Genomic DNA, 18,154 nt, shown 5'->3' with positions numbered 1-18,154 from the left:
CCATAAATAATCTGGGGTTTCCCTGATGGCTCAGGTGGGAAAGAATCTGACTGTAATGCAGGAGACCCAGGTTCTATCCCTGAGTCAGGAAGATACCCTAGAGAGGGGAATCACTACCCACTCCAGATTCTTATCTGGAGAATTCCATGGACAGAGGAGCCTGGTGGGCTACAGTCCATGGGGTTGCAAAGAGTCATACATGAATGAGCAACACTTTCTTTTTACCATAAATAATCTATCTGATTACCATATCATAATTTTATAAAATATTACATTAATTTTAACATAATGTCTTTTATAATGTTGTCTTATATGCTGTAAGGGAAGAAAATTTCCTTCTATCCTCTTAGATTCTGTGACTAGGATGAAGAATTAAACTGACATAAAGCCGATTAACAAGAAAAAAAGCATATAAACTTACTGAATTTTTTTGCAAGTACATGGGAGTCGTCAAAAGGAAAATGAAGACCAGAAATCATTAGGCCCAAAAACTTATATACCTTTTTTGCACAAAGAATGATAAATTATGGGGATATGAGAAGACAAAGGAGCTTGGACTGGGGGTAGTATATCATGGGACAGTGACCAGGAACTAAATAGAGGGAATGAATGGAAGGTCATTTTAGTAGGCCTGTTTGCACAGGTCCATTTTGGCACTGACTCCCAGTCTCTGGCGATAAGAATGTTCTCTTCCAGTACAAGGAGGGCACCTTTCCAAGGGAAATTTCATGTCCAGCTTTTATGTAGAAAAGGGGAGGGCAGAGAGCCCTTCCTGAATCTGCTGTCTGTCAAACGCCTTCAGCTCAAAATAATCAATATACTAAAGTGCCATATTTTGGCATTGGAGGATCTGAACTCTTTCAGTGCCCTTTAAAATATTCTGAGAAGTGGTCTATCAGCTTTACCACATTGTCGAAGAGGTTCATGGCACCTTGATCTGGAGGCAGGGAGTCTGGGAGGGGGAATGCAAAAGTCTGAAGGCAGGAATGAGCTGCCAAGTTCAACATCTTGTGGGAGCAGAAAGAAGTTTCTGTGGCTGAAGCCAGGGTAGCTGGAGCAAGGCAGAATTAGGCCATGTGGCTTTAGTTGGAAGATTTTGAAACTTGTAGAAGGACCCCCCCATCAGAGTTTGGAAAATTGGTGTTTTATGCATGTGTGTGTGTGTATGTGTGTGTGTTCAGTCATGTCTGACTCTTTGCAACCCAGTAGACTGTAGACTGCCAGGCTCCTGTCAAGAATATTGGAGTGGGTTGCCATTTCCCATTCCAGGGGATCTTCCTGACCCAAGAATCAAACCATATCTCCTGCATTGACAGGTGGATTCTTTACCACTGTGCCACTTGGGAAGCATATTAATCTATAATTTTCTAAATATATTGTAGCTCTATTTCCATTTTAGTGCATAAAACTACTACTCATTCCTTTTTCTCATTATTTTAAATAATTTTATATTATTCCACTAGAGGATGCATGATCATGTCATTATTCTCTATTATTAGCAAACATTTAGACTTTTCCTATTCTTTGTGTAAATAGGCATGACTGTATTTTTCTTTTTGTGTACTTCTAAGAGAGTATGCTTAAGAATGATTTTAGAATTGCTGGGTTATGTGTATGTGCTTGTAAAGTTTGACAGATTTTAAATTGTTACTCAAAAAAAGATGGTACCAGTACCAATTTACACTCCATGTGATATTTTTATTATTAACTACCAAGACTTTATCTATACTTATTAAAATCTATTATAAGAAACTTTTGTATTTACTGTTTATTCTCTTGTTTCAGAATAATGAGATGGGGGAGCTACAAAGAATACGGATGAAGGATGAAATCCGAGAATATAAATTCCGAGAGGCCCGTCTCCTTCAGGACTACACTGAACTAGAGGAGGAAAACATCACGCTGCAGAAACTGGTGTCCACATTAAAACAGAACCAGGTGAGGTTTAAGATTTTTGGTTGCACTCCACTGGATTCACACCTTCTGAAATCTGAAATCTTCTTCCTTCTTAATCTTAAATCTTAACCCTTTTTAAATCTCTATACTAAAATTCTGATCTATAAAGGTAATCATATAGGAGTATGGGAGACTTTATCAGAAAATAAACTACTGAAATTTGCCTCAATCTCCCAACATTAATTATGTGCTGAATTTCCCAACCCTCCTATTTCAGCTAAAATTTAAAAGGCAAACCTAGAAGTACTATAATTAACCAAAAAAACTTTATTGGGTAGAAAAAATTTACTTTATTCTTTAGTTATATGTTTATTTATTTCTGGAGTAAGCTAAATGTGTTGTAATTAATCTAACCTGATGACTTACTAAAAGCCTTATTATAAACTTGTAATACAAGCTTAAAGTTTCCCTGCAATCTATCTCTTTCACTCTCCGTCTCGTAAATTGTTTTCAAATCATGCAAGGAAGGGTATTATGAAACATAAATCAGTCAGAACAAGAAGATGCCTAATTTCTTTGTTCTGCTGTAACCTGACAAAAAAGATTGCATGTGTACATTTGAATAATTTTGTGAGTAATGAGGCTTAGAAAACTTAATCATTTAATTTTCCTGATCAGTTTGCTTTCTGGTTTGTTATACCTATTAGTAAAAGCATTCTTGAGTCTGTACTTTTTAGTAGGATTTATTTATGAGTAAAATTTATAGGTAGTTAAGCAAAGGTAAGCTGGATTTCAAGGTGTTTTCAAAGGTGGTTTTTCCACCACAACCCTATTCTGGTCTAAACGTTGTCATAAGCTCTCAGATCAGGTCAACAAACTGCACCAGGCACTGTGCTAGGCTGAACTCAGAATCCAAAAGGTAGGATTCTCGTCCTCTGTCAATTTGGAGGTCAGTCCAGATGTATGCTTCCACTTCTCTCCCTTCCCAAGTTAGTATCTCCTTCTAGAACTGATCCATGGGTTCTATGTTTGCAGTTTCAACCAACCACAGATTGAAATTTTTCTTTAAAAAAAAAAAAAGAAAGAAAGAAATTCCAGAAAATTCCAAAAAGCAGAACTTGAGTTTGCCTCACACTGTCAGGTACATAGCATTTATATTGTATTAGGTATTTTTAAATAATCTAGAATTGATTTAAAGATGTGCCAATGTGCATAGGTCATATGCAAATACTATGACTGCTTTATCTAAGGTATTTGAGCATCCACACAACTTGGTATCTGTGGGGGCTCCTGGAACCAATACCCCATGGATACTGAGGGACAATTGTCTGGTTTTGATAGATATAAAGATGAAGAGGGGAGTGGTAAAATCCAGAAGGAAAAAAAATAATCCATGTATTGACACAATTGAAATCTGATTTCTGATCATTGCCACTTCTCCCCAGTGTTGGGGAGCAAGATGTCTGCTAAGGAGTGCAGGGGGTGGTTCTAGACCATTCAAAAAAGAGTTACCTGTATATTCCATCTGTTTTTACCTCATTCCTTTCCCTTTAAGCACTGAAACATTGTGTGTGCTGAGGCTGGCAGTACTTGAGGTCCCAGCTCTTGATTTGGCTGAGGTCAGTAAGCTCACAGTGGAGAAAATTAGAAGAAAAAAAAGTTTCTCAGAAATGTCTTAAAATAAGAAGGGTATTTTTTGTTGTTTTGGTTTTCTGTTATTGATGAAGAATGTAGAGGACTTGAAGTGCAAATAAAGTGGTCATTTCTCCTGATCCCTAAAGCCCTCACAGCTCTCTGCATGGGCCAGAGTGTGAGAGCACCCATCTGCACTGTAGGGAACCCCATCACTGCACGTGGTAGACTGATGTCCTCAGGAGGTTAATTTAGGCCAGTATTAGGTATTCTTGAAAGACTGCCAAGGTATCCTGTGAGAATTCATTAGCCCAGATGCCATTTCTATGGGAATTTGTACTACGAGTTTGGCTGATTACTGTTTACTGTTTACTCATGCCCTCCCATGAGTAATTGAAACATGGAAATCAAATGCTTAACTCAGAAGTTGGAAAAACAAAACAGGAAAATATATACATCTTTTAAATTTTATTTTCTAGATATAATATGGTAATTTTCCCAATTAAGTGTTGAATTAATTAATTTAAAATCATTTTCCATACAAAGGGTCATTCTGGCTTACTTAACGAGTGAGTGCACTGTAGTACCACATGTTTCTCCTAATTAACAAAACACTGATTTTGTTTTCTTTCTTCCTATTGGCCTTTACTTACAGAATCTGGCATTCAAATACATAACAATGGCTGGCTTTCACTTTCAGAATTGGTCTGAATGTTGCTTTGTACTGAAGCTTCCTATACACAATATACTCATCCAGCTTGGTTTGAGGTTTCCCTAAATAGCAAAGCTGCTAGCTGTTTAGTTCTAAGAACTAAACAATCAATAGATTATTTCCTAAATAATTGCTTAAATAGCACTTCTTACTCCCTATTTAGTTTCTATATTTTATAGTCTGTTTCTAGCTCTCTTCATTACAACATAACACCTAAAACAGGGCCTGGTCCATAGTTGCTGCTGCTGCTAAGTCGCTTCAGTCGTGTCTGACTCTGTGCGACCCCATAGACGGCTGCCCACCAGGCTCCGCAGTCCCTGGGATTCTCCAGGTAAGAACACTGGAGTGGGTTGCCATTTCCTTTTCCAATGCATGAAAGTGAAAAGTGAAAGCAAAGTCGCTCAGTCCTTAGCGACCCCATGGACTGCAGCCTACCAGGCTCCTCCGTCCATGGATTTTCCAGGCAAGAGTACTGGAGTGGGGTGCCATTGCCTTCTCCGATAGTAGGCGTTAAATAATTGTTAAAGAATATGTAAACTTTTTTTCTTTATCTTACATCCACAAGTCAGCTTAGAAAGGAAACTAAAATTTAAGATTGTTATTATTAACCATGTCAGTTTTTATCTGTGATCCTAATTATGAACAATAGGAACACCAAAGAGTTTTTACTCTGAAAACTTTAGCCATATTCCTCACGTTTGGGTCTATGTCCCAAATAGCTCAGTTGGTAAAGAACCTGCCTGCAATGCAGGAGACCCTGGTTCAGTTCCTGGATTGGGAAGATCTGCTGGAGAAGGGATAGGTTACCCACTCCAGTGTTCTTGGGCTTCCCTTGTGGCTCAGCTGGTAAAGAATCCACTTGCAATGCAGGATACCTGGGTTTGATCCCCGGGTTGGGAAGATCCCCTGGAGAAGAGAATGGCTACCCACTCCAGTATTCTGGCCTGAAGAATTCCTTGGACAGTCCATGGGGTCGCAAAGAGTTAGACACAGCTGAGCGACTTTCACTTCACTTTGTCTAAAATAAAACCAAACCTTGCCTTATATTAAATATGCTTTATACCTTTATACTTTTCAAACCCAAATATCTGAAAGTGCAGTAAGCAGAAGAAGTCATATAAAGGTATCAATTGTCATTTTCTCAACAAACCATCAGAAAAATTCATTGATTATTTTAAAAAGCTGATAATTAGACCTCTTGCAGTAAGATATCACCTCATTAGAGATTTAGCAGAATCTCAAAATGGGGTGTCCAGGGGAAGGATGTTCATATGCTTTGAGGATCTGAAGTGGTGGCTCTTGCATGGTGGGAAAGTGGTTGGGATAGACAGAGTTTATGACATAATAGCTTTGAGTAAGGAGGTACAACAAAGTGAGGGTCTTGATTGGAGTCTTGAGGAAGCTGGTTTAGTTGGGTGTTATCTTCCAGGAGCATGTTTTTCACTCAAGTAGCTAGTTTTTTATGCCTCATCACAGTTATTGGTTAACATAGAGAAAAGACTACCATAGGACAGGAAATCATATTCAATTCTTAGAGATGTGATGGTAGAAGAGAGAAATAATAAATTCCATGTCCCTCCTGCCTCACATACTGAACTAAGACACTCAATATTTATTGTCTGAGCACTGAAAACTATAGTTTTCAATTACCAGTTTAATCATATTTTTATTATGAAGAATATTTCCTCTAGGGATATATTTCTATATCAAGTAATTATGTCATAAGAGACCCTGGAATCAATTCAGTTTGATTTCATTTAACCAATATTTCAGATGTAGCTTTCTATGAAGGCATATTTTTAAAATTTATTTTACTTTATTTTTAATTGTAGGATAATTGCTTTACAATGTTGTGTTGGATTCTGCCATACAACAGTGTGAATCAGCCACAAGTATACATACATCCCCTCCATCCTGAGCCTCCCTCTCGCTATAGCCCCCATCCCACTCCCTTAGGTTGTCAGAAAGCGAGGCTGAGCTCCCTGTGTTATACAGCAACTTCCCACTATCTCTTACACATGGCAATATATATAGTTCAATGTTATGCTCTCAATTCCTCCCCCCCTCTTCTTCCCCCACTATGTCCACAAGTCCATTTTCTACATCTGTGTCTCTATTCCTGCCCTGCAAATAGTTTCATCAGTACCATTTCTATAGATTCCATATTGCTATTGTTGTTCAGTCACTAAGTTGTGTCCGACTCTTTGCAACCCTATGGACTGCAACACAAGAGGCTTCCTGTTCTTCACTATCTCCTGGAGTTTGCTCTAATTCATGTCCATAGAGTCAGTGATGCTATTTAACCATCTCATCCTTTGTTGCCCTCTTCTCCTTTTGCCTTCAGTCTCTCCTACCATCAGGGTCTTTTCAAATGAGTCTCCTCTTCCCATCAGGTGGCCAGAGTATTGGAACTTCAGCTTTAGCATCAGTTCTTTCTATGAATAGTTAGGGCTGATCTCCTTTACTGGTTTGAGCTCCTTGCAGTGCAACAGACTGTCAGGAGTCTTCTCCAGTACCACAGTGGAAAGTCATCAAAACTTTAGCCCTCTCTTTATGGTCCAACTCTCACATCCACACATGACTACTAGGAAAACCATAGCTTTGACTATATGGATCTGTGTCAGCAAAGTGATGTCTTCGCTTTTTAATATGCTGTCTGGGTTTGTTGTAGTTTTATTCCAAAGAGCAAACGTCTTTAAATTTCTTGGCTGCAGTCACCATCCTCAGTGATTTTAGTGTCTAGGAAAATAAAATCTGCCACTGCTTCCACTTTTTCCGCTTCTATTTGCCATGAAGTGATGGGACCAGATGCCATGATCTTAGTTTTTTGAATATTGAGATTAAGCTAGCTTTTTCACTCTCTCTTTTCACCCTCATCATGAGGCTCTGTAATTCCTCTTCACTTTCTGCAATTGAAGTAGTATCATCTGCATTTCTGAGGTTGTTGATACTTCTCCCAGTAATCTTGTATCCAGCTTGTGATTCATCCAGCTGGCATTTCACATAATGTAATCTGCATAGAAGTTAAATAAGCAGGGTGACAATATACAGCCTTGACATACTCCTTTCCCAATTTGGAACCAGTCTGTTGTTCCCTGTCCAGTTCTAGCTGTTGACTCTTGACCTCCATACTGGTTTCTCATGGGACAGGTAAGGTGGTCTGGTATTCCTGTCCCTTTAAGAATTTCCCACAGTTTGTTGTGATCCACACAGTCAAAGGCTTTAGCATAGTCAGTGAAACAGAAGTATGTGTTTTTTTTAAATTCTCTTGCTTTTTATATCATCTGGTGGATGTTGGCAATTTGATCTCCGGTTCTGCTACCTTTTCTAAATCCAACTTGTACATCTGGAAGTTCTTGGTTCACATACTTTTGAAGCCTTGCTAGAAGAATTTTGAACATTACCTTGCTAGCATGTGAAATAAGCACAATTGTATGGTAGTTTGAACATTGTTTGGCATTGCCTTTCTTTGGGATTAGAATGAAAAATTTTCCAATACTGTGGCCATTGCTGAGTTTTCCAAATGTGCTGGCATATTGAGTGCAGCCCTTTAACAGCATTATCCTTTAGGATTTGAAGTAGCTCAGCTGGAATTCCATCACCTCCACTAGCTTTATTTGTCGTGATGCTTCCTAATGCCCACTTGACTTCACACTCCAGGATGTCTCCTAGGTGAGTGACCACACCATAGTGGTTATCCAGTTCATTAAGACCATTTCGGTACAATTCTTCTGTGTATTCTTGCCACCTCTTCTTAATCTCATCTGCTTTCTGTTAGGACCTTGCTGTTTCTGTCCTTTATTATGCCTGTCTTTGAATGAAATGTTCCCTTGAATCTATAATTTTCTTCAAGTGATTGTTAGTCTTTCCCATTCTATTGTTTTCCTCTATTTATTTGCATTGTTCATTTAAGGAGACTTTCTTATCTCTCCTTGCTCTTCTCTGGAACTCTGCATTTAGTTGGGTATATCTTTCCCTTTCTCCCTTGCTTTTCATTTCTCTTCTTCTAAGCTATTTGTAAGGCCTCCTCAGACAACCATCTTGCCTTGTTGCATTTCTTTCTCTTGGGGATAGTTTTGATCACTGCCTCCTGTCCAATGTTACTGACCTCCATCCATAGTTCTTCAGGCACTCTCTCTATCAGATCTAATTCCTTGAGTCTATTTGTCACTTCCACTGTGTAATCATAAAGGATTTGATTTAGGTCATGCTTGAATGGCCTAGTGGTTTTCCCTACTTTCTTCAATTTAAGCCTGTACTTTGCAATGAGGAGCTCAAATGATCTGAGCCATAGTTAGCTCCAGGTCTTGTTTTTGCTGGCTATATAGAGCTTTTCCATCTTTAATTGCAAAGAATATAATCCATCTGATTTCACTATTGACCATCTGGTGATGTCCATGTGCAGAGTCATCTCTTGTGTTGCTGGAAGAGGGTTTCTGCTGTGACTAGTGTGTTCTCCTGGCAAAGATCTGTTAACCTTTGCCCTGCTACATTTTTCACTCCAAGGCCAAACTTGCCTGTTAGTCCAGTTATCTCTTGGCTTCCAACTTTTGCATTCCAATTCCCTGATGAAAAAGATGTCTTTGTTTGTGTGTGTATTAGTTCTAGGTCTTGTAGGTCTTTGTAGACTCTTTTAACTTCAGCTTCTTTGGCATTAGTGGTGGGGGCATAGGCTTGGATTACTGTGATTTTGAATGGTTTGCCTTGGAAACAAGTCAAGATCGTCCTGTCATTGTTGAGACTACATCCAGTTACTGCATTTCAGACTCTTTTGTTGACTGTGAGGGCTACTCCATTTCTTCTAAGGGATTCTTGCCCACAGTAGTAGATATAATGGTCATCTGAATATAATTCATCCATTCCATTCCATTGTAGTTCACTGATTCATTCGTATAATGTTGATGTTCACTCTTGCCATCTCCTGTTTGACCACATCCAGTTTACCTTGATTCATGGACCTAACATTCCAGGCTCCTGTGCAGTGTTGTTATTTACAGCACTGGCTTTACTTTCACCACCAGACACATCCACAACTCAGTGTTGTTTCCACTTTGGCTCAGCCTGTTCATTCTTTCTGGAGCTATTTCTCTGCTCTTCCCCAGTAGCATATTGGACACCTACTGACCTGGGGGGTTCATCTTTCAGTGTCATATCTTTTTGCCTTTTCATACTGTTCATGGGGTTCTTAAGGCAAGAATACTGAAGTGGTTTGCCATTCCCTTCTTCAGTGGACCACATTTTGTCAGACCATGACCCATCTCAGACTCTCCACCAGACCTGTCCCTCTTGGGTTGCTCTATACTACGTGGCCCATAGCTTTACTGAGTTACACAAGGCTGTGATCCACGTGATCATTTGGGTTAGTTTTCTGTGATGGTGGTTTTCATTCTGGAGGCCATGAGATTGTAGTTCTTGCTTCTACTGTCTGCCCTCGGATGGATGAGGATAAGAGGCTTGTGCAAGCTTCCTGATGGGAGGGACTGGCTGTGTTCCATGGAGAAAACTGGGTCTTGCTCTGGTGGGCTGGGCCATGCTCAGTAAATCTTTAATCCAATTTTCTGTTGATGAGTGGGGCTGTGCTCCCTCCTTGTTAGTTGTTTGTCCTGAGGCAGCCCAGTCCTGGAGTCTGCAGACTGTATGGTAGGGCTAATGATGACCTCCTCCAGGAGATGCCAAGGTGTGCCTCACTGGACTGCTGCTGCCAGTGCCCCTGACCCCACGGCAGGCCACTGTTGAGCTATACCTCCACAGAAGACCCCCAGACACTCACAGGGAAGTGTGACTCAGTCTCTTGTGGGGTCACTGCTCCTTTCCCTTGGGTCCTGGTGCACACAAGGTTTTGTTTGTGCCCTCCAAGAATCTCCGTTTCCCATAGTCCTGTGGAAATTCTGTAATCAAATCCCTCTGACTTTCAAAGTCAGATTCCCTTGGGATTACCAGTCCTTTTGCCAGATCCCCAGGTTGGGAAGTCTGATGTGGGGCCTAGAACCTTTGCAACAGTGCAAGAAACTTCTTTGATATAACTCTTCTCCAGTTTGTGGGTTGCCCAGCCAGCAGCTCTATGTTAGGGCTGCAAGCTCTGTGGTAAGGCTGAGGGCAATCTCCTCCAAGAAGACTTAGGCCACATGCCATGCCTACTAGGACTGCTTCTACCAGTGCCTCTGTTCCTGCAGCAGGCCACTGCTGACCCACACCTCCACAGGAGACCCTCAGACATTAACAAGAAGCTCTGACTCAGTCTCTTGTGGGGATCACTGTTCCTTTTTCCTGGATTCTGGTGTGCACAAGGTTTTGTTTGTACCCTATAAGAGTCTCTGGCAGGTATGGGTTTTGATTTTAACATGATTGCATCCCTTCTACCGTCTTGTTGCAGCTTCTTCTTTGTCCTTGGATGTAGGGTATCTTTTTGGTAGGTGCCAACATCCTCCTGTCGATGGTTGTTCAGCAGCTAGTTGCAATTTTGGTGTTCTCACAGGAGAAGATGAACACACAACTCTCTACTCTACCATCTGAACTGAAAAGCACAAACTTCTCTCCCAGGGCATCCGAGTTCAGAAGAGAGGTTTACAGGAAGAATATCCTCCTCACCATGAATCTTGGAGGGTACTCAGTAAGTGCGGGGTCCTGGCACTGACTGCTCCCACCCTTGCCTTTGGACTTTGGCCCCTTTTTGTTTGTTTGTTTGGGTTGTTTGTTTTTCTGATATTGAACTTCATGAGTTGCTTGTATATTTTGGAAATTAACCCTTTGTCAGTTACTTCATTTGCAATTATTCTCTCCCATTCTGAGGGTTGTCTTTTCATCTTGTTTATAGTTTCCTTTGCTATGCAAAAGATTTTACATTTAATTAGGCCCCATTTGTTTAGTTTTGGTTGTTTTTTTTTTCATTTATCTAGGAGATGAGTCAAAGAGGACCTTGCTGTGATTTATGTCAAAGAATGTTTCGCCTTTTTTCTCTAAGAGTTTTTAGTTTCTGGCCTTACATTTAGTTCTTTAATCCATTTTGAGTTTATTTTTGTGCATAGTGTTAGGAAGTGTTCTAATTTCATTCTTTTACACATAGCTGTCCAGTTTTTCCGGCACCACTTATTGAAGAGAGGCTGTCTTTTCTCCATTGTATATTCTTGCCTCCGTTGTCAACGATAAGCTGCCCATAAGTGCATCAGCTTATCTCTGGGCTTTCAGTCTTGTTACCTTGATCTATATTTTGTTTTTGTGATGATGGTAGCTTTATAGTATAGTCTGAAGTCAGGAAGGTAGATTCCTCCAGCTGCATTTTTCTTTCTCAAGATTGCTTTGTCTATTGAGGGTCTTTTGTGTTTCCAAACAAACTAAAATTTTTTATTCTAGTTCTGTGAAAAATGCTATTAGTAATTTGATAGGGATTGCACTGAATCTGTAGAAGGCTTTGGGTAGTATAGTTATTTTCACAATATTGATTCTTCCAATCCAAGAGCATGATATATCTTTCTATCTGTGCCATCTTTATTTCTTTCATCATTGTGTTATAATTTTCTGCTTATAGATCTTTTTTCTCCTTAGGTAGATTTATTCCTAGGTATTTTATTTTCTTCTTTTGTTGAAATGGTGAATGGGGTTGTTTCTTTAATTTCTCTTTCTGATTTTTCATTGTTAGTGCATAGTAATTCAAAGAATTTCTGTTAATTTTGTATCCTGCATCTTTAATAAATTCATTGATTAGCTCTAAGATCATGGCATCTGGTCACATCACTTCATGGCAAATAGATGAGGAAACAATGGAAACAGTGACAGACTTTATTTTGGGGGGCTTCAAAATCACTGCAGATGGTAACTGCAGCCATGAAATTAAAAGATGCTTGCTCCTTGGAAAAAAGGTTATTACCAACTTAGACAGCATGTTAAAAAGCAGAGACGTTACTCTGCCAGCAAAGGTCCGTCTAGTCAAAGCTATGGTTTTTCCAGTAGTCACGTATGGATGTGAGAGTTGGACTATAAAGAAAGCTGAGCACTGACGAATTGATGCTTTTAAACTGTGGTACTGGAGAGCACTCTTGAGAGTCCCTTGGAGTGCAAGGAGATCCAACCAGTCCATCCTAAAGAAAATCAGTACTGAATATTCATTGAAAAGACTGATGCTGAAGCTGAGACTCCAATACTTTGGCCACCTGATGTGAAGAACTGACTATTGGAAAAGACCTTGATGCTGGGAAAGATTGAAGGCAGGAGGAGAAGGGGATGACAGGATGAGATGATTGGATGGCATCACTGACTAAATGGACATGAGTTTGAGTAAATTCCAGGAGTTGGTGATGGACAGGGAGACCTGGTGTGCTGTAGTCCATGGGGTTGCAAAGAGTCAGACACAACTGAGCAACTGAACAGTGAGAGTTTTACTTCTTCTTTCCAATCTGGATTCCTTTAATTTCTTTTTCTTCTCTGATTGCCATGGCTAATAGTTGCAAGAGTGAGCACCCTTGTCTTATTCCTGATCTTAGAGGAAATGCTTTCAGTTTTTCACCAGTGAGAATGTTTGCTGTGGGCTTGTCATACAGAAGCCATGTACTTTTTTGAGGACAAAAAACATTGTTACTGGCTCAAAGAGCTTAGAGTCCCATGTAATTGAAGAATAAAGCTATCTGTTAGGTTTAGCAATGCAGGTTGAAATTAAGATCTTCACAATTGCCAAATAAAACCCCAAAAGAAAACAAAAGATTTTAGAGTTCCTAAACTCTGAAAAGATTACAGTATTAAATGCTGTCTCCAACCCTCACGTAGTTAAAAATAGAATTACTAAACTATGAAGCTGTTGTAAGGAAATGCAACGAAGTATTGATTTTTATAATGGTGACTACTTTGATGCTGTCTTCAAAATGTCAATTACTGATTTTTAAGTGCCCTCCCATTCTATTTCTGGTGCTTCCGCTTTGCTGTGATTCTAATCCTATGATGCAGCCTTGCTATAATGGTAGAAGAATAGAGTGATTTGTTTGCCTGAGTGGGTCAACAAAGACTTCAGTTAGTATCAGTCTTGATTTGGGTCTTGAAGAATGAATAAGAGTTTTCCAGAATACTGTCTTTGCCTAGGCAGAGAAACATGAAACAGCTGGGTAAATAGAAGCACAAACCACATTTGAGTGAGTATAAGTGAAGCTGACCAGATAGAAAGAGATCAAGTCTGGAAGAAATCAAGAGATCAAAGAGATCAAGTAAGGAAGTCTGCTATCAATTAAGTAAAAGTTACAGAATAAAAAAAATCTACAATACAAACTAAATTAATGTCTTACTTCATTAATTAATGTCTTCCTTCCTTCCTCCTGTAGACCAGGAGTCAGCAAAATTTTTCCATAAAGGGTTAGGTAGCAAATATGTTAGGTTTTACAAGCCATATAGTCTTTCTTGCAACTACCCTACTCTGCTGTTCTGGTATGAAAAGCAGCCATAGACAATATAAAAACAAAATAATGTGACTATATTCCAATAAAACTTTGTTTACAAAAATAGGCTGTGAGCTGGATTTGGTCCAGAGGACACAGTAATATTTGAAAATGTCTGGTCTAAGACATCAGTCTATCAGGGATTACAGGATAAAGTTTCTGCATTGCCAACTAAATTAATATCTGCAAATGTAAGCTATGACATAATCTGAGGCCAGTCAGAAGATTGCTTGAAATACTGGGAAAGACTGGCAAGCCAGTGTCCCAATTTGTCCAGGGATAGAAAAGGTAGAGGTCAGGAGGAAAATGACTCTACAGTATGTAAGGCCTGGAAGAAACCATGATACAAGGAAACAGACTCTGTTATACTAAGAAAATTTTATGATTTGACTCTTTTAAGTGATTCTATCATGGACCTGTGAATTTCCACAGGTCACCACCACTGTCTGAGTGAGTGGTGGTGAGTGCTGACTATCCATCAATATCCATTGTTTCCTTTTTCCAATATATTACCCAATTTTTAACTGGGCACAAGGCTACTGAGAGTGAAGACTACATTCTTCACCTTCTTTGCAACTGGTACTAGCCAATGGGATGTGAAGAGAAATGATATGGCCAACTTTGAGATAGGTCTTTAGAGAGACAGGAGGGTGTACCCTTATTTTGTCCCACTGCTCGGAACATGATCAAGAAGTCAAGCAACCTTAGATCATGTAGACTAGTGTAGGAGGCAGTGCTAAGATGGGAGGAGTCTGATTCTTGGATGACCTCACTAAACAGAGATTTTATACTGACCCTTGACTGTTTGATGCTGTTCACTCACTAAATTGTGTCTGACTCTTTGCAACCCTATGGACTGTAGTGCACTAGGCTTCCCTGTCTGTCCCTATCTCCCAGAGTTTCCTCAAACTCATATTTATTGAGTCGATGATGCCATCCAACCATCTTATCCTTTCTTGCCCCGTTCTCCTCTTGGCCTCAATCTTTCCCAGTATCAGAGTCTTTTCCAGTGAGTCGGCTCTTCACATCAGGTGGCCAAAGTATTGGAGTTTCAGCATTAGTCCTTCCAATGAATATTCAAGGTTGATTTCCTTTAAGATTGACTGGTTTGATCTCTTTGCAGTCCAAGGGACTCTCAAGAGTCTTCTCCAGCACCACATTTCAAAAACATCGGTTCTTCTGTGCTCAGCCTTCTTTATAATCCAGCTCTCACATCCGTACATGCCTACTGGAGACACCGTAGCTTTGACTATACCTTTGTTGGACCTTTGTTGGCAAAATAATGTCCCCGTTTTTTAATACACTGTCCAGGTTTGTCATAGCTTTTCTTCCAAAGAGCAACATCTTTTTAATTTCATGGCTTTGGTCACTGTCCTCAGTGATTTTGGAGCTCAGAAAAATAAAATCTGTCACTATTTCCATTTTTTTCCCCTTTTATTTGCCATGAAGTCATAGAACCAAATGCCATGATCTTAGTTTTTTGAATGTTGAATCTTCACTATTTACCTCCGTACTATTACATGCTGTAGGGAACAAGGTATAAATAAGGTTGAGAAGTGCTTGCAAATGAGACTCTCAACCAGGGCTAAACATTCTTGCAAACGAGATGTTCTGCCCAGTGTAGGGAACTAGGTATAAGGAAGGTTGAGAAGTGCTTGCAAACGAGACTCTCAACCAGGGCTGAACATTCTTGCAAAAGAGATGTTCAGCTAAGAATCCTGTTTGTTCCCGTGGGAAAAGAACATTTCTTGCACACAAGGATGTTTCTCTGATTCCTCAAAAGGAACAGACCCAGGGACAAAACGGATTCTAAGTTGATAAGGAAGTTCCCCAAAACAAAGTCTTAGCTGCAGTAAATAAGTCAAGGTAAAAGTTATCTCGCCCTGCGCCTGCGCACTGTATAGTCTCTGAATCATAGTGCTTGGCAGCTTGCCCTGTAGGTTGTTGTGCAAGGGATATAAAATAAAGCAGCTGTAAGAAGCAAGTGTTAAAATATAAAGATTCAAACCACTCTGCAGTGTTGGTGTTTCATTCCGTCGCCAGCACATGCAAGAGAAACAAATTTCTTTCTCAAATAAGTCACTCTTACTTAGGTATCTCTTACATCAGCCAAACCTACACCCTAATTAAATCCATATCAAGACTCTTATCTAAAGTTTGCAAGACAAGTCACTGAATTAAGATTATGTGAAGAAGGGGTAGGGGTGTGGGAAGGAATACAAATATATGAAAATGATCATTATTTGTGATCTCTATCCTTTAGTGGTTTTTTGTTTGTTCGTTTGTTTGTTTTAAGATTTATTTATTTATTTTGTTTGTGCTGGGTCATCGTTGTGTGCAGGTTTTCTCTGCTTCTGACGAAGGGGAACTATTCTTTGCTGCATGCAGTTCACGGGCTTCTCGTTGCCATGGTTTCTCTTGCTGCAGAGCACTGGCTCTAGGCATGTGGGCTTCAGTAATGGCAGCGCATGGGCTCAGTAGTTGTGACACATGAGCTTAGATGCTCTGGGACCTGCAGGAATCTTCACAGACCAGGGATCACACCTGTGACCCCTGCATTGGCAAGCAGATTCTCAACCACTAGACCACCAGGGAAGCCTTGTCCTTTAGTTTTTAAAATCCTTTACAAAACAAAGGTTTAAAGTCATATAAATATTAAAATATATTTAAAGGTAAACACAGTTCATATTACTATCTAAAATCATAATTGACATTGTCATATTTTTTCTATTTCATTTTTTAATTCACAATAGTTTATTCAGCAAATATTTATCAAGAGCAGAATTTTATTGAGACAAAAGAAGGGATATTAAAGCACTCTGAGGGACACATAGGTGCATAAAAAATATTTCCTCTTAGTTGTTGTGGAGATAAAAACACTTATTAAAGGATGGCCTGTGGCAAGAGCCATGGAAAAGGGCCCAAAGAAGGCAGTTGTGTTCAGAGTGGGATATCTCTTTCATTTGTGGACTTTCACAACCAAGGAGGTGTTTGAACAGGCTCTTATTTGGTTGTAATTCAAAAGACTATTATATTGATAACAATATATAGGTATTTTTTTCTTAAAAATCACCTTTATTCCCACCATTAAAGATCAACTGTTAACATAATCTTAAATTTCCATTTGCTCTCTTGTATTGCACAGTTATAATAATATATTATCCTTTTTCACTGAGTTTTATTTATTTCCTATATCAATACAAACTAATTGTCGACATTGTTTTTTGTTCTTAAGAAATTATTTAAGGAATTATGGCTATGCTTTTTTTAAAAAGTCATCTTTTAGAGATAGATCCTAAAGTATGTGATATCTTGGAGTTAATAAATCCAACTAGGAGGCTGAATGGAAATATAAATGAAAGGAATAGCCGGGAGTTGATGACTGTTGAAACTGAGTGGTAGGTTTCCTGGGAGTTATTGAACTCTTCTCACTACTTGAGTATTTTTACATTACCCACAATAAAAAGTTTTTTTTAAAAAGTCTCATTATATGATTATAAAAGTGTGTGGTAAATTTATATTGTTCTCGATTCTTTACTCTCTCCCACTGCCATAACCTGGCAGTGCCTTAAAAGTAGCAGAGTAAATTCATCTGCTCCATTGACAATAGTATTCGTTGGCTCCATTGACATTGGAATATTAGCAGACATATGGAGCACAGATTTCAGACATCCAGCCTTGGTTTGACTAATCCCCTGATTTTCCTGTATCACAATGAGGAAACCACACCCCAGGAAGCGTGACCCTTCAAGTTTGATCCTAAAACAAGACGTGTACAGCAGGCTGGAGCACAGTCTGAAGCCTGACGCCAAGTCTGTCCAGCTGGCATCCTGAAGCAGAGCTGCCAGGGCTGGTGCACAGTCACCTGGTTACGGGGGCCTCTTTTTCTTGCAGCTTTGCTTGTGTGAGAGATCGTCTGCCAGCCTCCAGTCGGTTTCCTGTGAGAATTGTTGCACATGCACATGTATTTTTGATGTGTTTGGGGAGGAGGTGAGGTCCATGTCCTCCTGCTCTACTATCTTGATCCACTTCCACTTTTGTTTTGGAGTAATTGACACTGTTATTCCAGATTCTTTCCTTAAGCTTGTGAAGTATTTCTTTGCTTTCTCATCTTACGCTCATACATATTTTATTGAGATTATATTCATACTGTGATCTTTTAACTTAGCCCTGAGTATAAAAATTTCCTCATTATTAATAATTTAAAACAAAGTAATAGTGATGATAAAAGCCTTTTCTTGGATTGTGAGTATTCTGATATACTGTTACAAAACACGTTATTGATTTATTAGGCAAATAGTGTCCCCTTTTGATCATTGGAACCTATAAAAGAAATTCTAAGAGAGGTACCTTTTTCATTTCTGCTAGGAACTGAATTTATATATATGGGTATCTAAAGAAATCATTCTGTGTTACCTTAAATGTATATATATCACGTGCTTTTTAGATTTATTTTGTAGACTTTTAATTTTTTAGATGTTAGGTCCACTAGCGTGTT

The 18,154-nt window shown here is 39.3% G+C and overlaps 1 protein-coding gene across 11 annotated transcripts in view; it reads left to right on the top strand.

The window, feature by feature from the left end:
- Positions 1-18,154, top strand: part of BICD1 (BICD cargo adaptor 1) — a 244,969-nt gene that overhangs the window by 176,274 nt on the left and 50,541 nt on the right. For all 11 annotated transcript variants that reach the window (XM_068969873.1, XM_068969870.1, XM_068969872.1 and 8 more), the window contains exon 3: positions 1,786-1,938. In XM_068969873.1, coding sequence (XP_068825974.1) covers positions 1,786-1,938 — 153 coding nt within the window. The remainder of the gene's footprint in view (positions 1-1,785; positions 1,939-18,154) is intronic.

This window comes from Capricornis sumatraensis, chromosome 4, assembly GCF_032405125.1.
Source record: "Capricornis sumatraensis isolate serow.1 chromosome 4, serow.2, whole genome shotgun sequence".
Taxonomy (NCBI): domain Eukaryota; kingdom Metazoa; phylum Chordata; class Mammalia; order Artiodactyla; family Bovidae; genus Capricornis; species Capricornis sumatraensis.
The sequence above is the reverse complement of the archived record's forward strand: the minus strand, read 5'-3'. Positions and strand labels throughout refer to the sequence as shown.